The sequence below is a fragment of the Ranitomeya variabilis genome, chromosome 3 (genome assembly GCF_051348905.1).
Source record: "Ranitomeya variabilis isolate aRanVar5 chromosome 3, aRanVar5.hap1, whole genome shotgun sequence".
NCBI classification, from domain to species: domain Eukaryota; kingdom Metazoa; phylum Chordata; class Amphibia; order Anura; family Dendrobatidae; genus Ranitomeya; species Ranitomeya variabilis.
The window spans coordinates 255,574,705-255,597,400 of record NC_135234.1 but is presented as its reverse complement, the minus strand read 5'-3'; the positions used below and the strand labels follow the sequence as shown (position 1 = coordinate 255,597,400).

Below are 22,696 nucleotides of genomic sequence, written 5' to 3'. Positions count from 1 at the left end.
CCGCTCTGTATTGAAATATCCTCGGTCCGGTCTGATGGGCGTTGGTACTGGCCCCTCTCCCACCCCAAATCTGCGTGCTGTACGCATTCCATTCTGTGAATAGCGTTGTTCGCGTACCGGTCCCGCACGTGCGCCTTCAAATTGCCTTCTGCGCGTGCGCAGTATGCTTTGCCCAACTGCGGGCAAAGCCGAAAAGCATTAGTACGCATGCACCGGTAAACTATGTCCCGGAACACAGCGAAAGACTTAAGGGACATAGTACTTCCGGAGCATGCGCACTAATGCTTTTCGGCTTTGCCCACAGCTGGGCAAAGCAGACTGCGCATGTACAGAAAGCAATTTGAAGGTGCACGCACGGGCCTGTATGCGAACAACGCTATTCACAGAATGAATGCGTACAGCACGCCGATCTGGTGTGGGGGAGGGGCTAGAACCAATGCCCATAGGACCGGACCGAGGATATTTCCATACAGCGCGGGAGAAATATAAAAGGTTCTTATGGGGGGTTTCACAAGTAGTTGGGGAATGTATAGCTCACACTCTATTAGATGATATTTTTAGTTGATAGGCAAAAAAACTGCTGACCGGTTCCCTTTAAGAGGAACTTGGCTGTGAGGTGAGCGACAGAGCACCCCTGAAATTATCGCTCACACGAGTAATGTGCTCCAATCCGTGACTTAAGGACATTAAGGTGTGCCATATTCATTAAGAGGTGCATGCCTTTGTTTATGCCTAATTTTTTTTCAATAAAAGCCCAGCAATACATTTAAATGTCTAATTTGTTGCTCTGTTCCTGGGAAATCTGTGGTTAAATGAATATACAAAAGAGGCTTAAAGAGAACCTTGTTGGCATCATTTTGTAATGTAAACATGCCTGTAATGGCGCTAATGTACAGATTACATTGCTACCTTTTGGTTCTGAAATTCACTCTGGTTTTTTTAATCACTATTTGATGTTTTCTGCCAATTAGATTTGATGCACAAGCCCCGGACTGTACACGGGGTCTTCTCCTCCCTGTCTTATTCCTAGGCCCCTCCACCTGCCTCCAGTCTTAATTACCTGCCTCCTCTGTTTGAAATCTTAGCACTGACCTGTCATTCAGATTGGAGGCAGGTGGAGGGGCCGGGGAATCATCGACTGTGAATAAAAGACCCCAGTCTACATTCTGTAATGCTGTAGATAAGCCCCCGATGTAACCAGAAAGAAAAGAAGTTAGATTATACTAACCCGGGGGTGGTCTGGTTCGATGGGCGTCAGGGTCCAGCGCCTCCCATCTTCATGCGATGTTGTCCTCTTCTTTGCTCCCTGCCGCAGCTCCTGCGCAGGTGTAATTCTCTGCCCTGTTGAGCAGAGCAAAGTACTGCAGTGCACAGGTCCTGGGAAAGGTCAGAGAGGCCCTGGCGCCTGCGCACTGCAGTACTTTACTCTGCCCTCAACAGGGCATATCAGTACGCCTGCGCCGGAGCCGCAATAGGAAGCAAAGAAGAGCACGTCATCGCGTGAAGATGGGAGGACCTGGACCGCGACACCCATTGGACCAGACGGCCCCTGGGTGAGTATAATCGAACTTGTTTTTCTTTCAGGTTACATCGGGGGCTTATCAACAGCATTACAGAATGTTGTAGATAATCCCCTGATGGCAGTGGCCGCAGCTTGTAGGCGAAAAATGGGTTAACAGATTCCCTTTAAAGAAGATCAATAGAGCGGATTTCTTCACCAATGTATCAGTTTAATCAGTATTACAACCCCGTTACCGCAGTGTCTGTACTTTTTACATTACAAAATCGCACTGACAGGGTCTCTTTAAGGCTAGGTTCACATTGCGTTAGTGGGTGATCGCTAACGGACAGCGTTGCACGGCGAAAATGTCGCAATTAACGCCGTGCAACGGGTCCGTTAGCGCACCCATTGACAGCAATGTAAATTTCACCTGCAGCGCATCGCTAGCGCGTGCCTTTTTCGGCTCGCGCTAGCGATGTGCCGTTCTTCTGTGGCGCACCTCGGACGCTGCTTGCAGCGTCCGTGGCGCACCCGAGGTCCGTTCCCCGCTCTCGCAGATCGGGGATCTGCGAGCGCGGGGACGTTAACGTGACCCCTAAAGCGGCCCCTAAATAAAACGGATTGCCCTAACGCAATGTGAACCTAGCCTTAGAGCTATTTGTAGATCTGAAGCTTCTGTCACTCCAGCTCTATTCTCTGCCCAGCGCCACCTCCTCCTGTTTGACTGATTTCTCCATTTCCTAAAGTCACACAGCATAGAGACCGTTAGTCAACACGGAGGAGGTGCTGGGTTGAATTCTCATTCATTCCGGCTGCTTTGTATTTGCCCTGTAGATGTTATAAGTAGTGATGAGCGAATATACTCGTTACTTGAGATTTCCCGAGCATGCTCGGGGGTCCTCCGAGTATTTTTTAGTGCTCGGAGATTGAGATTGTTTTTCTTGCCGCAGCTGAATGATTTACATCTGTTAGCCAGCTTGATTACATGTGGGGATTCCCTAGCAACCAGGCAACCCCCACATGTACTTACGTTGGCTAATAGCTGTAAATCATTCAGCTGCGGCAATGAAAATTAATTTTCCAAGCACTAAAAAATACTCGGAGGACCCCTGAGCATGCACGAGAAATCTCGAGTAACGAGTATATTCGCTCATCACTAGTTAGAAGTCAAAAGCCTCAATTATCAAATCATTTAAAAAATTGTCATTAAAATGGAGGCTTGAAATGCACTTGCAGGCCAGAGAGCAGGCTTGATGTGTGTAACGTCTGGTTCATACAGCTGTTTGAAATATTGGGCCATGCCTGCAGAATGCATGCTTTTGATTGGCTCCGTGTGCTTGTCTGCTTCGTAGACAGTTGCAGGTCCATAAAATGACCAAAATATTTTATTCTGCAAACGTTTTCCACATGTATCATTAGTCCATGTGGAAAATTGCTCATGTACCCAATCACATTGGTACAGTTGGTCCATTTGTAGTCTCTGCTACACACTAGTCTGAAATTCCCCTGGGGCTACATGCCTACAGTCAGGAATAGTAATGCTTTGAACACAGTGTAATTTCGCTGTATCCAAAATGCTGCATTTTATATCCCGCACTAGTCTTTTACAACCTTGCAGATTTACCACATCTAATGACAGCCTAGTCATGGAAAGTATGCAGATGAGACAAGCGTCTCCGCTACAGAAATTAACATGCTGCTGTTAAACCTGCACCGCCGGTTAGTTTGCGAAGTGTTAAAAAGCACAGTGGGCGTGGGATTTCTATAAATCTCCTCTCCTGCTCTTGTAATGTAGAGCGCAGCGAGAATACACTGCGTCCAAAACGCTACTGTTCCTGATCGTGGGCACATAGCCTGAGAATGAAGGGGACGAGTCCACCCAGCCTGAGCAGTACGTTTTCTAAGATGCACTGCAGAACTTACTGAAATCCTCAGCATCTCCCTTCACGTCGAGCCCACCTAATTGTAAGAAGGCTGACTGGGTTGGAGTAAAAATACAAAAATTAGCTGCAAAGGGTTTGATTAAAAAAAATAGCAACAGTTTTAAGCCAGAGAACTGTCATGGAGCATTTGATGATTCCTTCTCCTTTTTTGTTTTTTTATTTGCTCTGCAGGTTTCTTAATCCTGTGTAAAGTGAAAGGAGTGTTCTTTGTTCAGGAGCGCAGTGCTCCACTGGCTCCCAGCTTCCTGTTTGCCAGGGGCGGTGCGCTTCTGAGGACAGTTCAGACCAGTTGCACGGGCACACCGATGATCCGAACTGTGCTGCTCCAAAGGCACATGCCCCAATCTTGCATCAATTTGAGACCAAATTCTGCCACATTTTAGTACATCTCCCCTAATGCTCTGTTCACTGGCCTTATTGCTCCTGATTTTGCTGAATGTGTTTTTTTTCCATAAAATTAACTGATCTATTAGGCTGCGGTCACACTAGCAGTATTTGGTCAGTATTTTATATCAGTATTTGTAAGCCAAAACCAGGACTGGGTGATAAATGCAGAAGTGGCGCATGTGTTTCTATTATACTTTTCCTCTAATTGTCCCACTCCTGGTTTTGGCTTACAAATACTGAGGTAAAATACTGGCCACACGTCGCGTCCGTCGTGCACTGGTTGCGTCGGGTTTTGGTGGCCCGTCGTCTGGGAAAAATGTTCAAGGGAACGTTTTTCTGTACGTTGCATCCAGTTTTTAATACTGCGCATGCGCAGCAGGAAATATTGCTCTCACTCTCGTCCTCACCCAGAATTCTGACGGAAATGTGAAAGGACACTTTCGTCGGTACGTAGCGCCGATGCTTTGTGATGGGCGACTACCGACGGAAGTGTGAAAGAAGCCTTAGTCTCCTTTAAACTCTTATGTTGTGAAGTGTCCTGCTTAGATTATGCAAATTGTCTCTTCAGAGAGGAAGAGGACTAGAACTCTAGTGCCACCTATTGGAGGTAGCAATCCTAACAGTCAATGTCGACCCTTTAACGAGCCTTGTCACATTACTTAGGATAAAAGCCAAACCAGAATCTCAATTTGCAGACACTGTGTTTCGGGGTACTGCCCCTCATCAGTGCAAAGTGGAGATCTGGTTTGGCTGAGTGAGAGGCGTCTGACCGGGATCCAAGTAGTATCATTTCTCCTTGCGGAGAGTGACATATTAAGCATGCTGTGGTGAGGAGACTCAAAGCTGCAATGCTCGTTGGATTAGACTTTTATCCTCGGATGTGATGGGTTGTTTTTTTTTAGATTGAGTTTGCATAAGTGGCCATGAAACTAAAGTACTAGGATGCATGCATTTTCACTATGTGCCAGAAGCCTGTTTGTAATGGAAGTATATGGGTTTAATAATGATTTATTAGGCAACTCCGGTTTGAAATGGTTACAAAAAAAATCACTGTTACCAGTGGTGCAAGATTTCCAGGTACCCAGAGAAAGAAATGGTAATATTTTTAGGCGGTTATAGCAGGAAAAAAAATAAGCCATATGAGTATGTAGTATATACACTCCAAAGGAAAACAGTGCCGGCTCTCACACCAGTGTATAGCAGCTGGATTTTACTGTCTGCATTATGGATGCCATTTTTGCCTAAATACAGGTTGCCTTACCGGAGTTAACAGCTATGCCCTTGAACCTGTTTGTTCAGCTCAGGAGACCCTTGGTCTGGATGGAAATTGCGGCTGTAACACAAAATGCGGCTGCCATTAGGCAATATGAGACCTTTTCATTCTCAGGATCACAGTAATCTGACTACTACATATCGGAATATAAGGGCATAGTCTAACAAAGTGCTATGAGTTTAGTCCGGACACCCCCCTCCATCCCCCCACTCTTTTAGCTTTTGATATCTGACAATTACCATTGATAATACATCACTCAGTCACATCATTTAAGGTACCTTCACACTAAGCGACTTTGCAGCGAGAACGACGACGATCCGTGACTTTGCAGCGTCCTGGATAGCGATCTCGTTGTGTTTGACACGCAGCAGCGATCTGGATCCCGTTGTGATATCGCTGGTCGGAGCTAGAAGTCCAGAACTTTATTTCGTCGCTGATCACCCGCTGTCCATCACTGGATCGGCGTGTGTGACGCCGATCCAGCGATGTGTTCACTTGTAACCAGGGTAAATATCGGGTTACTAAGCGCAGGGCCGGGCTTAGTAACCCAATATTTACCCTGGTTACCATCGTAAATGTAAAAAAACCCACCAGTACATACTCACATTCTGATGTCTGTCACGTCCCCCGGCGTCCACAGGGTTACGCGCTGCTGCTCAGAGCTTCCTGCACTGACTGTGTCAGCGCCGGCAGTAAAGCAGAGCACAGCGGTGACGTCTTATGTATTTATTACCATTTTAATTCACAAATTTACAATTTTAATTTACATTCTTCATCACTTCTTTTCTTTTATGGTACCTACCTTATTAGATTATTTTTTTTATATATTATCGAAGTGACTTTAGCCGTTGCTAAATAGGACTATAAATAACATCATTAAGACCCACTGACAGGTGCCAGATAACTGGGCTTCGTAGGAGACCAGTCATTTTCCAAAGTAATTGCCACCTGTTATATGGGCAATCAAGAAATCTCAAGTTCAAGACCAATATATAGTGTAAAAAGGCATTGAAACTGCTTTTAGACAATGTATATTAATATCGTCTTCCTTTTTTCCTAACTCTAAATGGCGAGATCTAAACAAAATATTTGGTATTGCTGCCCACACCATAATCTTATGTAATTAAATAATTAAAAAAATTCCAAAAATACCAAAATGCAAAATAGAAACATTTTGGATGAAGCGCAGTCTGCTACATTTTCCCTACCAAAAATGTGATCGTAACATTGTATGTACTCCAAAGTTGTATTAATAAAAACGTCAGTTCGGCGTGCAAAAAGCAAGACCTCACACCGCTGCATGGGCAGAAAGTAAATAATTTGCACATCTCAAAATGGTGACACAAACCAATATTTGTGTTATGTTTTGTTTTTGTTTTTTCTTGGAGGGAGGGGTTTCAAAGTTCCCCCCCCCCCCTTTTTTTTTTTTTTTTAAACCACTAAATACATTTTAGATGGTAAAATGAACGGTATCATTAAAAATTACACTTGGTCCTGCAAGAATACATGCCCAATTGTTGTGGGAAAAATAAAAATGTTATGGCTATTGGATGTGGAGGAAAAAACAAAAAAAAAAATCGTCCAATTCCTAATGGGTTAAATCCGCAATACCTAACTTGGAAACTTGTACTGTCTTTCATCTAAAAGCTGGTAGGCAGTCATTACAGTGTTAAATATTTTTTCTTTGGATGTAATGAAATTGGTATCTGAATGTTAATTGCAACTCTCTCTCGTCCCCACTAGGCCCCAACGTGGACGTACCTGTGTTGTGCCGTTGGGTTGTTTATTTACCAGTCTTTGGATGCCATTGATGGGAAGCAGGCGAGAAGAACCAACAGCAGCACACCCCTAGGAGAGCTCTTCGATCATGGATGTGACTCTCTTTCGACAGGTATTTTTATCTCTATTCTGAGATAATCTGCTATTGTTTACAGGGCCGTGGAGTCAGTTGGTATAAAATGGACCGACTTCGGCTATAAATAATAATTTGGGTACAGAAGTTCAGCGCAGGGCGTGCTGTAATTTTTTTCATAAGAGTTTGTGAAGGTTATGAAATATCCTATAAATGTCTGTTCTAATCCTGATCTAAGGATCTCTGCTTTTAATTGAGGTGAATCTGTGCTGCACTTTCTTTGCCAACTAGTGAGGCTGTGCTGTGGAGTCGGAGATTTGGCTTACCGACTCCACAGACCTGATTGTTAATGGGAATAGTGATCTTGTTTTCTACATTTTAATGAGGACCATGATTTACAGCATTTTCTAAACTACTTACAGTATGTGTTGTGCCACCACCAGTCAGCTGTGGTGGGTAGAGATGGGGGAACCCAAACGGTAAAGTTCATCATTCATACCGAACACCTACTGTTTGGGCACAGACACCGAATATGGACTTCATCAGGAAGTCCGTGTTACTGTTCGGGTTCGGCCTCACGAGCACCGGGTGTTTGTGGTGCTGTCATGCCGGTCAGACAGACGTGGTTCCCACTCTGACAAGACAGCGTGAGAGCGCAGCTGTGATTTGGAGGTATAAAGTTTACCTCCAGTCACTGTTGTCGACTCATGGGACTACTGCTCGGCATGAAAGTGTGGCAAACCCTGGATGTTTGGGCCACCCATTCTAGTGAAGAGGGATTGGGCCCTGGTACTGTTCTGCTACCCGAATCTGAACTTTTTGTAACGGTTCGGCCGAACCCGAAAAACCAGGTGTCCGTCTATCTCTAGTGGCGGGTTATAAACATAAAAAAAATAAGCAGAACACCACAACTCTATACATAGATCACCATCTATTCTAGACTAAGGCGGTCTGGAAGGGATTGTGGAGCCTGCCCCGCTGTCAAGTCATAATCCAACATATGGCTAAATATAGTTAGTTTTCCCACGAACAAAAGTTGACATTAATCAGTAGATCTTGCAATAATAATAGGTTCCACAATTGGATGTGGTTAAATAAGGCTACGTTCACATTTGCGTTGTGCGGTGCAGCGTCGGCGACGCAACGCACAACGCATGCAAAAACGCATGCAAAACGCAGCTTTTTGTGATGCATGCGTCCAATTTTGGCCTGATTTTCGGCGCAAAAAAAGTGCAACATGCAGCGTCCTGTGCGCCCTGACGCTTGCGCCAAAAATGACGCATGCGTCACAAAACGCAAGACAACGCATGTCCATGCGCCCCCATGTTAAATATAGGGGCGCATGACGCATGCGCCGCTATGCGTCGCCGAACCTGCGCCCGACGCAACGCAAATGTGAACGTAGCCTAAAATGTTCTTGTGCTGAGATAATCTTATAAATGTGCCCCTGCTGTGTACTGTGTAATGGCGGTGTCTCACCGTACAGGGGCATGGTCTGATCATACCACAGCTCCTGGGCAGGAGAGGAAGGAAATAAATATACAGGCATTACAGCACAGGATCGCAGCTGATTCTTTTTGTGAGGTAAAACACTTAATTGCCTGTTTTTTAAACCATGTTTTACCTCAAAGAATTATTTGTGATCCCATGCTGTAATGTCTGTATACTTATTTTATACCCCCCTGCTCAGGAGCTGTGGTATGATCAGACCATGTCCCTGTGCGATCAGACACAGACATTACACAGAACACAGCAGGGGCAGATTTATAAGATTAAATAAAATGTCCCTGTGCTGAGATAAACGCATCCAATTGTGGAACATATTATTATTATTATTATTCCAAGATCTATTGATTAAAATTACCTTTTGCTTGTGGAAAGGCCCCTTTAATCCCCCTCTGTAACCAAAACTTTTATGGAATTCCAGCGCAGGTACCATGTAATATTACGCATGCTTTTACTGGTTTATGAACGTGTAGATCTAATTCTCTATATTTATATGTAATTTTATATTGAAGAACTGTAAGACATGCATTATATTAGATCCGCTTCATGACGTGTGACTGCTGGAATATTTCCATGATTTCTTGTGCAGTATGACTGAAGTCTTTTCTGGCCGGCTGACCACTCAGGCTTGTAGGACAGTCACTTGTGCCTCTGTGCCCTTCTTGGAATGTATACTGGGAAAGCTCCTGGTGCACATATTAACCTTGCTGGTCGGCTCCCTTGCACCCTACAGATGCCAAGTGTCTTTTTATATTATCTTCTACCTGCTGTGTATATATAGAAGAAGAAGAAAAAAAAAAAGTCCCGTAATCTACTAGTCCTTTCCAGTGCTAAGGGGCACATTGCAGTACAGATTAGGGATTGTTTTTACAATGGAAATCCGTGACTGGTGTTTTACACTGTATTCCCATAAATTGGCAGAGAATACTCCAACGAGCACCATGTACCATTTTAGAGTTTGCTTAGAATTTAAAGTGTTATTTTAAAGTTGTTTTTTAAAGGGAACCTGTCAGCAGGATTGTGCATGGTAACCTACAGACAGTGTCTGGTTTGCGCAGTTATACTGATTAAAATGATACCTTGGGTGATGAACGTCCCTCTTGTGGTTGTGTAATCTTTGTTTTCAGTTAATGATATGCTTGTGCCCCGGGGCGGCCTGTGGGGGTCTTCATGTGGTGCTCTGCTTACATATTCATCTGTATGGCTTCTGACAGGTCCCTGATCCCTCACTGACTGGCCCTCTATTTGACATACTGTATATGTTATTGTTTGGAGAAAAAAAATTCATCATTCAGGCTCCCTCGTCAGCACCTGAGCTGTGGCATGAGCGAATCTATAATATCCATATTTTAATTTTATTTAGTTGTATAAATTTGTTTAGGAAAAAAGATTTCTTTCTCAAAATGACGCCGGCCGTGCCTGCGCAGTAGCATAATTCTGAACTCAATAGATGCTATTGCCCAGGCACAACAATCGGCGCCATTTTGCCAGAGCAAAAAAAATGTCTCCAACAAGATGGCACAGGCGCGCGGCTGGCTGTTTTAGTAGAACTATAAGCTCAGCATAAGTCCTGCTGTAACAGTCACCTATCAATGTTTGTTCTGTATCTACACTGCTATCACTATATAACACATGGGTATAACATGGTATTTGAACAAGCACACCGGTCCGGACAGTGAGAGCCGCAATTAGGAAAATTGCTCTGTGAGCAACCGATGATGGGCCTGGTGATTTTTTTGCAAGATTTATTAAGATTGTCAGGGGTAGGGTGGAGAGTAGCTAAGTGTGTATACTAATCAATGGGCTTGAGAGATGCATTGGATATTAGGAGTTGAAGGGTAAGTGTGTTAATTTTTACATCATAAGTCAATAGTATATGTCCAAATATATTTCAAATGGAGAAATCTGCTTTCTCCAACATGAATGATCGATCAATCATTCTCTAAATTGTTGCGTTACTGAGATAAGAGATGATTGTTGGTACAGATAAGATTCTGTGTAGGAGGAGCGAGTAAGCTAGAGGCTCTCTTCCCATCTACATAGCATCTTATCTGTACCAACTGTCATCTCCTATCTCATTAACCCCTTTACCCCCAAGAGTGGTTTGCACGTTAATGACCAGGCCAATTTTTACAATTCTGACCACTGTCCCTTTATGAGGTTATAACTCTAGAATGCTTCAACGGATCCTGCTGACTCTGAGAATGTTTTCTCGTGACATATTGTACTTCATGTTAGTGGTAAAATTTCTTCGATATTACCGGCGTTTTTGTGAAAAAAACTGAATATTTGGCGAAAATGTCTCAATTTTCCAACTTTGAATTTTTATGCCCTTATATCACAGAAATATGTTACACAAAATACTTAATAAGTAACATTTCCCACATACCCAAGTGTGACACCATTCTAAAAACTGCACCCCTCAAGGTGCTCAAAACCACATTGAAGAAGTTTATTAACCCTTCAGGTGTTTCACAGGAATGTTTGGAATGTTTAAATAAAAATGAACATTTAACTTTTTTACACACAAAATATTCTTTAGCTCCAATTTGTTTTATTTTACCAAGGGTAACAGGAGAAATTGGACCCCAAAAGTTGTTGTCCAATTTGTCCTGAGTACACTGATACCCCATATGTGGGGGTAAACCACTGTTTGGGCGCATGGTAGAGCTCGGAAGGGAAGGAGCGCCATTTGACTTTTCAATGCAAAATTGACTGGAATTGATGGGACACCATGTCGCGTTTGGAGAGCCCTGATGTGCCTATACTTTGAAACCACCCCCACAGGTGACAATATTTTGGAAAGTAGACCCCCTAAGGAACTTATCTAGATGTGTGGTGAGCACTTTGATCCCCCAAATGTTTCACTACAGTTTATAACGTAGAGCTTTGTCCTGAGTACGCTGATACCCCATATGTGGGGGGAACCACCATTTGGGCGTATGGCATAGCTCAGAAGTGAAGGAGCGCCGTTTTGGAATGCAGACTTGGTCTGCAGGCGTCACATTGCGTTTGCAGAGCCCCTGATGTACCTAAACAGTAGAAACCCCCCACAAGTGACCCCATATTGGAAACTAGACCTCCCAAGGAACTTACCTAGATGTGTTGTGAGAACTTTGAACCCCCAAGTGTTTCACTACAGTTTATAACGCAGAGCCGTGAAAATAAAAAATCATTTTTTTCCCCACAAAAATGATTTTTTAGCCCCCCCAAATTTTTATTTTCCCAAGTGTAACCAGAGAAATTGGACCCCAAAAGTTGTTGTCCAATTTGTCCTGAGTACGCTGATACCCCATATGTTGGGGTAAACCCCTGTTTTGGTGCACGGGAGAGCTCGGAAGGGAAGGAGCACTGTTTAACTTTTTCAACACAGAATTGGCTGGAATTGAGATCGGACGCCATGTCGTGTTTGGAGAGCCCCTGATGTTCCTAAACAGTGGAAACCCCCCAATTCTAACTGAAACCCTAACCCACACACACCCCTAACCATAATCATAACCCTAACCACACCCCTAACCCGAACATGCCCCTAACCCTAATCCCAACACACCCCTAACCCTAATCCCTAACCCCAACCAGGGGAGGATTATAATAGGGTCAATCTGGGCGGTAGCCCAGGGCCCAGTGGTGTGGGGGGGCCCTGGGCTACCGCTCAGATTGCCCGCCGCCATCAGGGCATTACTACCCTGACTGGCGTATGGGCCCGGTGGGCAGAGAGGGGGTCCGCATCATCTGCTCACCAGGCCCCTACCGGCGCTGCGGTAGTTTCACCTATTGACGTGCGGGCGCGCGCCCGCACGTCAATAGTTAACAGCCGCCAGCCAATTGGAGGCTGGCAGCTGAAGTCGGCCGCAGGCGCAGCGCACACGTCGTCGGCGTCCGACGTCATTGTCAGTCGCTGGAGGGAGCTCGCTGCTAGAGCGCACAGGTCAGGTGAGGAGAACTCGTGGTTTTTTTTTTTTTTTTTTTTTTTTGTTTTTTTTTTGCTAACGGCAATCCGGGGGGCCCGGGCAGGCCAGAATGCTGGACACTGTCTGTGGGCAATATGCTGGACACACTGGGGGCAATGCTAGAGACACTGGGGCAGATTGCTGGAGTCGGACACACTGGGGGTTAATGCTGGAGACACTGGGGCAGATTGCTGGAGTCGGACACACTGGGGGTTAATGCTGGAGACACTGGGGCAGATTGCTGGTGTACACTGGGGGCAATGCTGGAGACACTGGGGGCAATGCTGGAGACACTGGGGGCAATGCTGGAGACACTGGGGGCAATGCTGGAGACACTGGGGGCAATGCTGGAGACACTGGGGGCAATGCTGGAGACACTGGGGGCAATGCTGGAGACACTGGGGGCAATGCTGGAGACACTGGGGGCAATGCTGGAGACACTGGGGGCAATGCTGGAGACACTGGGGGCAATGCTGGAGACACTGGGGGCAATGCTGGAGACACTGGGGGCAATGCTGGAGACACTGGGGGCAATGCTGGAGACACTGGGGGCAATGCTGGAGACACTGGGGGCAATGCTGGAGACACTGGGGGCAATGCTGGAGACACTGGGGGCAATGCTGGAGACACTGGGGGCAATGCTGGAGACACTGGGGGCAATGCTGGAGACACTGGGGGCAATGCTGGAGACACTGGGGGCAATGCTGGAGACACTGGGGGCAATGCTGGAGACACTGGGGGCAATGCTGGAGACACTGGGGGCAATGCTGGAGACACTGGGGGCAATGCTGGAGACACTGGGGGCAATGCTGGAGACACTGGGGGCAATGCTGGAGACACTGGGGGCAATGCTGGAGACACTGGGGGCAATGCTGGAGACACTGGGGGCAATGCTGGAGACACTGGGGGCAATGCTGGAGACACTGGGGGCAATGCTGGAGACACTGGGGGCAATGCTGGAGACACTGGGGGCAATGCTGGAGACACTGGGGGCAATGCTGGAGACACTGGGGGCAATGCTGGAGACACTGGGGGCAATGCTGGAGACACTGGGGGCAATGCTGGAGACACTGGGGGCAATGCTGGAGACACTGGGGGCAATGCTGGAGACACTGGGGGCAATGCTGGAGACACTGGGGGCAATGCTGGAGACACTGGGGGCAATGCTGGAGACACTGGGGGCAATGCTGGAGACACTGGGGGCAATGCTGGAGACACTGGGGGCAATGCTGGAGACACTGGGGGCAATGCTGGAGACACTGGGGGCAATGCTGGAGACACTGGGGGCAATGCTGGAGACACTGGGGGCAATGCTGGAGACACTGGGGGCAATGCTGGAGACACTGGGGGCAATGCTGGAGACACTGGGGGCAATGCTGGAGACACTGGGGGCAATGCTGGAGACACTGGGGGCAATGCTGGAGACACTGGGGGCAATGCTGGAGACACTGGGGGCAATGCTGGAGACACTGGGGGCAATGCTGGAGACACTGGGGGCAATGCTGGAGACACTGGGGGCAATGCTGGAGACACTGGGGGCAATGCTGGAGACACTGGGGGCAATGCTGGAGACACTGGGGGCAATGCTGGAGACACTGGGGGCAATGCTGGAGACACTGGGGGCAATGCTGGAGACACTGGGGGCAATGCTGGAGACACTGGGGGCAATGCTGGAGACACTGGGGGCAATGCTGGAGACACTGGGGGCAATGCTGGAGACACTGGGGGCAATGCTGGAGACACTGGGGGCAATGCTGGAGACACTGGGGGCAATGCTGGAGACACTGGGGGCAATGCTGGACACACTGGGGCAGATTGCTGGACACACTGGGGCAGATTGCTGGACACACTGGGGCAGATTGCTGGACACTGTATGGGGGCAATGCTGGACACACTGGGGGCAATGCTGGAGACACTGGGGCAGATTGCTGGACACACTGGGGCAGATTGCTGGACACACTGGGGCAGATTGCTGGACACACTGGGGCAGATTGCTGGACACTGTCTGGGGGCAATGCTGGACACACTGAGGCAGATTGCTGGACACACTGGGGCAGATTGCTGGAGACACTGGGGGCAATGCTGGAGACACTGGGGCAGATTGCTGGACACACTGGGGCAGATTGCTGGACACACTGGGGCAGATTGCTGGACACTGTCTGGGGGCAATGCTGGACACACTGAGGCAGATTGCTGGACACACTGGGGGCAATGCTGGACACACTGGGGGCAATGCTGGACACACTGGGGGCAATGCTGGACACACTGGGGCAGATTGCTGGACACACTGGGGCAGATTGCTGGACACACTGGGGCAGATTGCTGGACACACTGGGGCAGATTGCTGGACACACTGGGGCAGATTGCTGGACACACTGGGGCAGATTGCTGGACACACTGGGGCAGATTGCTGGACACACTGGGGGCAGGACTGGGGACATGGGCAGAATGTAGATACGGGGCATGACTGGAGACACGGGGCAGAATGAAAGACATGGGGCAGGATTGGATCATGGGGCAGGATGGATATGATGGAGACAGATGGGGCCAGGATGGGGAATATTATTACCATAGGGGCTAATTAAGGGATATTATTACTGCAGTGATGTATTTATTTTATTTTTTGAGGACACTGTTTTAAATGGGGGGGGCGGTCCTGTTACTGTGCAGAGTGACACTATATCGCCTTTTTTTCTCCATGTGGTGTAATGTAGAAGTTGTGAAGAATTAAGTAATGTGTTCTGCAAGCAGAGCTCGAGATAACTGTGTTGTTTCCTGCAGAAACGAGTCCTGGCTGGAAGAAATGATGGCGGTCTGTGCTGGATGAAAGATGAAGGACTTCACCTAGAGACGTCACTGATGAGTCAGTGTTACCTATACACTGACATTATACACTGTGTACTATATACAGAGGTCCTGTGTACAATGTCACCAGTGATCACTGTATTACCTATACATTATATGCAGAGCTCCTGTGTATAATACCACCAGTGATCTCTGTATTACCTCTACACAGACACTGCATACGAAGTACAGATCTCCTGTGAATACTGGCACTTATGGTGATAGTATTGTGTTGTTTTTTTTTATTACTGATCAGTATTGTAGTATTCAGTCACTATGTGGTGGTAATATGTGGTCTTGACATGGTGCGGTGGTATTTGTTCCTTGTATGTGATATTATTCGATCACTGTGGTTTTAATATGTTGTCTGGTCATGGTGCGGTGGTATTTGTTCCTTATATGGGATATTGGTCATTTTAAAAATTGAAAAATAAATCAAAATATGCCTAAATTGTATTGCATATTTTAACAAATATTTAATAGGTTACAGTATATTAGGGCCCGGCCAAAAGTGTCTACCGTGTTATGGTGGCAGCTTCCAAAATCTTTGTAACATGACACACATGACCCTGTCGCATGACTGGGGGGGACCCACAGTGTCTGAACAGCCCGGGGCCCTGGCTACCCTTAATCCACCCCTGACCCCAACACACCCCTAACCCTAATCCCAACCCTGAGACACCCCTAATCCCAACTGTAAATGTAATCCAAATCCTAACTGTAGCCCCAAAATAATTTTTTTTTAAATTTTATTATATTTCCCCAACTAAGGGAGAGATGAAGGGGGGTTTGATTTACTTTTATAGTTGTTTTTTTTAGCGGACTTTTATGATTGGCAGCTGTCACACACTAAAAGACACTTTTGATGTTTTCATTGGTACCATTTTCGGGAATGTGACATTTTTTGATCGCTTTTTATTCCGATTTTTGTGAGGCAGAATGAACAAAAACCAGCAATTCGTGAATTTCTTTGGGGGGGGGGCGTTTATACCGTTCCACGTTTGATAATTGATAAAGAAGTTTTATTCTTCAGGTCAGTACGATTACAACGATACCTCATTTATATAATTTTTGTTAGGTTTTATTGTATAAAAGCACCAAAACATATTTTATATAAAAAAATAATAATTTTTGCATCGCTTTATTCTGTGGACTATAACTTTTTTTTTTTTATTTTTTGCTGATGATGCTGTATGGCGGCTCGTTTTTTGCCGGACAAGATGACGTTTTCAGCTGTACCATGATAATTTATATTCGTCTTTTTGATCGCGTGTTATTCCACTTTTTGTTCGGCGGTATGATAAAGTGTTGTTTGTTTGCCTCAGTTTTTTTTTTTTTTTACGGTGATCACTGAAGGGGTTAACTAGTGAGACAGTTTTATCGGTCGCGTCGTTACCAAATATGTGTATTTATTGGTTTTTTTAATTATTATTTAGACAAAGAATTGTATTGGAAATATATGTATATGTATAATTATTTATTTATTTTTTTTTTTAACATATATTTAATATATACTTATTTAGGGGTTTGTTTTTTTTCTTTTTTATTTTACAAGTGTAAAACACCTCCCTGCAAGACCCGGAAGGCCCCCACGGCCATTTTGGATACGGGGCCTGCAGGGAGGAGGAGGTAGGAGACCCTTGGAGCAACGCGATCACATCGCGTTGCTCCGAGGGTCTCAGGGAAGCATGCAGGGAGCCCCCTCCCTGCACAATGGTTCCCTATACCTCCGGAACACTGCGATCATGTTTGATCACAATGTTCTGGGGGTTACTGGCACATAGTGTCGGATGTCAGCTGCAATAGTCTGCTGACACCCGGCCCCGATCGGTCGCGCTCCCCCCTCCCCCCCATGAGCGTGGCTGATAGTTGATGACGTACTATCCCGTCGGAGGTCATAGGGGCCCATACCACCTCAACGGGATAGTAAGTCGTATGTCAGAAAGGAGTTAATGTAACAATCTGTCTTCACTGAATGCACATTTTACCCATGAATTGAGAATTTTGAAAATGACCGGTCCAGAAGATAAAAGAAGCTGTTTTTTTTTCTGGTAAGATATATTACAGAATTTCTTATTTTTATATGTACTATTGATTCATGCTATCAAAATTAAAACAATGGTTAGACTTAAACCCATCTCCTATAATGTAACTACTGTGCACATTACAGTGAGGGTCTGGGCATCCATCAATATAGGAGACTGGCAACAAACAAGTAGGCAGTTGACTTGCTTTTTCTATTTTCATGCTATGTAATGAAGTAAAGCAATTTATTAATTTGAGAATATCCCTTTAAGTGGTTGTCCGATGCTGGACAACCCTTATTAAAGGGGGAACCTGTCACGTCATTTCAGGCATCTAAACTGTGCATCACTAACACTTTTTTTCATTAAAAACTGTGCTATAATGTCCAAAAAGCACTTCATATAGTTTTATGGTACCTGCTTGTTTAGTTATAATGGTGTTTCATTTTCTGTTTAGTCACGAGCGTCGCCGGCCACTCAATTTGATTTCCATAATTGCTCCCACATCACTAGAATCCTATGTTTAACCGTGTGTAGCGTGGAACCAGCCCAAGTTTAGATGATAATGTATTGGTCTTGTCAACTGAGAGTGACAGGATTAGTACAGTTTAATTAAATTAGTGATATGTGCAAAGGGAGCAGCTAAGGCTTGTAATATAACTTGCCGTGTCCAAACCCTCAGAATAAATATGAAAATAGCTATGGAGGATATTCACTAAATTAAAACATAACTTTTAATAAATATATAAAATACTCGGGCCCTTAACAAAACACATACATAGACAGTGTAACAAAGTGCTAAAGTGAACCAGTGCTGAAAATTAAAAAAATTGGAACAGTCTTACCAATTTAGACGGACAAATGGAGGAGGTCTCACCAATTCTGTGGGGTAGGTGGTTCCAAGACGAATACAAAACGAAGAAAAACAGGCCAAGGGTAGGGAAATGTAATATTGTCACGGTCTTCCCTGTGAACCCTTGAAGAGCTCCTGTCCTCACAAGGACAGGCCCCAAGTGAGCCCTGCTATGGCCAGCCACCAACCACAGTAAACCCTAATTGTCTCTTATCTCCCTACGCGTTTCAACTCCAATAAAGGAGAATCATCAGGGGAGTTGTATATAAAAAATGCCAATGGGTCTCCTTAGTAATTCAGTCCATAAGAATCCATACTGGTCCGTATACAATTATATGCAGAACGGGTCCCGCAGTGGCTGGGAGTCCCGCCATAAACCAGCAGCAACAACGGTTATGTCTGCAGTTTATAGTCCTCGCATACTGACCGAAAAACCTCCCTTTTATATACATATATATTTGTCAGGTGTAGATGTTTAAGCCCCAATTAGAAAGGAAATAATGCCACATACCGGATCCCAGCTGCATCCATTGCTTCACTGCGCGGTAAACTGGCGTGGTAAACACGTTTCCGGCAACTGGCGTGCATATACCGGAAGTGACAGCATGTTACAAGAGGTCACTTCCGCCCACCATTTTTCTGAAGCCTACGCTGGCCCGGGGGAATGTCAGCAATACAGGGCATTGTGCATGATAGCACCCATAGAGATAGAGCACGAGTGCTCTAGCACCACAATGCCACCACGGACACGCATCCAATCCGCGGCCAGCATTATACAGGACGAAACATATGTCCACGCCATCTTGCGTATGTCAATTCCGGCAGATCCCCTGTAAATGAATAATACCACGGCGCCATATTATGTGCGCCATAAAGACCCTATACTCGGGTACTAGTGCATCACTATACAGGAAATATCCATTATGTTGGGCTCCATATTACCGGAGCTCATTACCCTGATGAGAAAGTGTTAATATATCTATTATTACTGTCAAATACGTTGAAATAAGATAAATCTACGCCATAGTGTAAATGTATGTTGTTACCATTGAATAAGCTGGCATAAAAGGACAATATAAATAGATCCATACCACATCATGCGTCATCCAGGTATAATTCCATTACAGGCATTATATATAAAACATAACACATTGTTATGGCTAGATATTATCACAGTGTCTGTATATGACTCCAGACAGAATACCCTTACATTTGACAGGATTGGTGCCCAGTGGGGGGGAGGGAAGAGAGAAAGAGGAAAAGACCTTACTCTATAGTAGCACCCTGCAAAATTTCCCCCCAATAAATACCTGGATCTCAAAAGGGAATTAGGATAACCCATATAATTAATGTCTTATTAACCATAGTGATGGTAACAGGGGCATCCCTATTCAGTTTATAAGAAGGATGTAAATAAGAATGTATATAGCTGAAATTGGACAAATATAACGGAGGGGGCCAATATGGAGGATGCTGAAGGAAAAACATAGATGATAGGTCCCAAGAAAAAACAAAAATACTTTCAAGGCTCCAAATGGATATAGTATTCAAAATATGACCTCCATTAGATATTGCCAATGAAAGCAACTGTAAGTAGGGGCAATGGCTCCATTATTACATGATATATTTCAATATGACTTATTTTGTTTTCTTTGACTGTTTTCATAGTTAAAGGCCTACGACTGAGTCCAGACACAGAGAAGGAATACACTGCGAGATAACCACACAAATCCCCAACAGAGACATCGAACAGTTAACTACTACTCATGAAGCTGGCAATTCCTATGGTAAGGTAAGGTATATGGTAATTCCAATGTGGTAAGGTATAGTGGAACGACAAGGGAATATATGGGAAAAAGAGGGGGGGGGGGGGGGCCAAGGGGATTGTTTTATAAAAAACATCCAAAATTGATCTGATCGTTCAGGCCTAGGGGATGGCAAGTATCCAACGTGAATATCCAGCTAGCCTCTCTCTGGAGCAATAATCTATCAAGATCACCACCTCTAACTGGCATATCAATTCTGTCAATCCCCATAAATCGTATTGCTCTTCAAGGGTTCACAGGGAAGACAGTGACAATATTACATTTCCCTACCCTTGGCATGTTTTTCTTCGTTTTGTATTCGTCTTGGAACCACCTACCCCACAGAATTGGTGAGACCTCCTCCATTTGTCCGTCTAAATTGGTAACACTGTTCCAATTTTTTAAATTTTCAGCACTGGTTCACTTTAGCACTTTGTTACACTGTCTATGTATGTGTTTTGTTAAGGGCCCGAGTATTTTATATATTTATTAAAAGTTATGTTTTAATTTAGTGAATATCCTCCATAGCTATTTTCATATTTATTCTGAGGGTTTGGACACGGCAAGTTATATTACAAGCCTTAGCTGCTTCCTATTGTTATTGCATTTGTTATGGCTGGTTTTTTAGCAACAGGCCCAGACACAGAGTTATGGCTTACTGAAGCCAGGGATATTTTCTCAGAGAAAGAATTCTCTCAGAAAAAGTATACACCTACTTATACCTCAGCGTTTAAGGATTTGAACAAGCTCTATAGGGAGCAGATAGTCTCTTGGTGGGAACTACAGAGCTTAGAAAACTATATTAAAAACGGGATTGTCCCAAGGGGACTACGTATCCCCCTGCTCCCAGCTGTACGGTGTAGGACCCCCCAACTTATGAACCTCTGGGAAAAAGAGGCTACTTGCAGCTCTCTGAGATTCATGCAAATATTGGCTAGTGAAGAAAAAGTAAATCTTGAAAAATTAAATAATAAACTTAAAGAGCAAATTGAAATCACAAAAAAATTCAAATCGGAGAATGATTTCACAGTAAAGGAGAGTCAACTGCAGAACTCTATTGAAAAGTTCCAATATAATCTCAAAGAGAGAAAGCATAAGCAATATCTCAGAGATCTGCAAGACTTTAAGGAGGGAAAAGTATACCAGATTGCAGTGGATAGAACGGAAAGAGATAGAGAGACTGATTTATCCTCCACTGAAACTGATATCTCGGACACTGAGGGGAGAGGGAACTACTCCAGGGGCCGTCAAAGGGGCAGGGGAGGTGGATATCGTAGAGGAAACAGATATCAATCCTCTAATCCAAGAACTGTTTTTTTAGACAGACCATACCAACTCCGAAGTCAGACTGCCTTCAACAGGGAGGAGAACTACAGGTTCTAAATTTATCTAGCAAACAATTGACTACTGCGGAAATGGCAGTACTGTCTAAAGGTCTGTCATTTGTTCCTAGTACGGATTTTAAGACCTTCGAAATGATAAAGGATCTTAATCTCTTTGTTAGAAAGCTCAGATGGCACAAATTTTTCAAATTAAAGGACAAAAAAATGTGTGATGACTTAAATATCCCGCAAGATATGTTATCTGATGTACGCCTCTTGGCTGACCTCAATACTGTGCCTGATAATCATAATGGGTGTGGCCCGTTTACCCAACTAAAGAATCCAAGTAATAAAATGGCACCAGTAGGGGGAGATTTATCGGCCATAGACGTTTTCCTTAATTTAAGTATTGCTGATATTAAAAAATATGCGAAAAATCAATCTAGGCATAATCTCACTAGGGAACAGATGACAGCACTTCGTAGTTTAGAAATGGACACATCCCGTGTTTTAAAACCTTCTGACAAAGGAGGAAATGTGGTCGTAATGGATGTGGACACATACAAAAATATGTGCCTGTCACTTTTGAATGACCATATAACATACACACGGATGACTTCAAATCCCACCAGTGATTGTTTAAAAACCTTGGGGGCAATCCTCAAAAAAGCAAAGGCAGATAAGCTTATCAGTGAGGACGAATTGTCTTTTCTGTTGCCACGCCATCCTGTTATGGCTACTTTTTATGCCCTGCCTAAGGTCCACAAGGGCCTGGACCCTCTGAAGGGTAGGCCCATCGTGTCTGGCATAGGGAGTATTGGACAAAACATCGGAATTTACCTGGATGATGTCCTGAGACCCTTTGTATTATCACTCCCGTCGTATGTCAGGGACACGATGGACCTACTCCGAAAACTAGAGGGCATCTCTCTTGCCAGCATTGATGTTGAGGCTCTATACTCCTCAATCCCGCATGATTGCGGGATTGAGGGGGTGCGTCGCTTTCTCAGTACTAGGGGTTGTCAATTTAATGCCCATAACGACTTCATTCTGACCCTTCTCAAGTTTGTACTTACCAATAATTATTTTTCTTTTGATGGCAGGACCTTCCACCAGCTCAGGGGCACTGCTATGGGGAATCCTTGTGCACCCACTTACGCAAACTTGTTCCTGGGCTGGTGGGAGGATAGCATTGCCTTTTCAGACCAACATAGTGATTACCTGACCCATATTGATTTATGGGTCAGGTATATTGATGACATCTTTGTTTTATGGAAAGGGACAAGAGAGGAGTTCAGTGAATTTGTTATGTCCTTAAATAGTAATGATGTGGGACTTAAATTCACGTTTGATATACAGGATACACAATTACCTTTCCTGGACGTTCTGATCTCCAAGTCAAAGGATGGAGATCGCTTGGAGAGTACCATATACAG

The 22,696-nt window shown here is 44.9% G+C and overlaps 1 protein-coding gene across 2 annotated transcripts in view; it reads left to right on the top strand.

The window, feature by feature from the left end:
• CEPT1 (choline/ethanolamine phosphotransferase 1) overlaps window positions 1-22,696 on the top strand; it is a 91,401-nt gene that overhangs the window by 26,880 nt on the left and 41,825 nt on the right. For both annotated transcript variants that reach the window (XM_077295408.1, XM_077295409.1), the window contains exon 3: window positions 6,848-6,995. In XM_077295408.1, coding sequence (XP_077151523.1) covers window positions 6,848-6,995 — 148 coding nt within the window. The remainder of the gene's footprint in view (window positions 1-6,847; window positions 6,996-22,696) is intronic.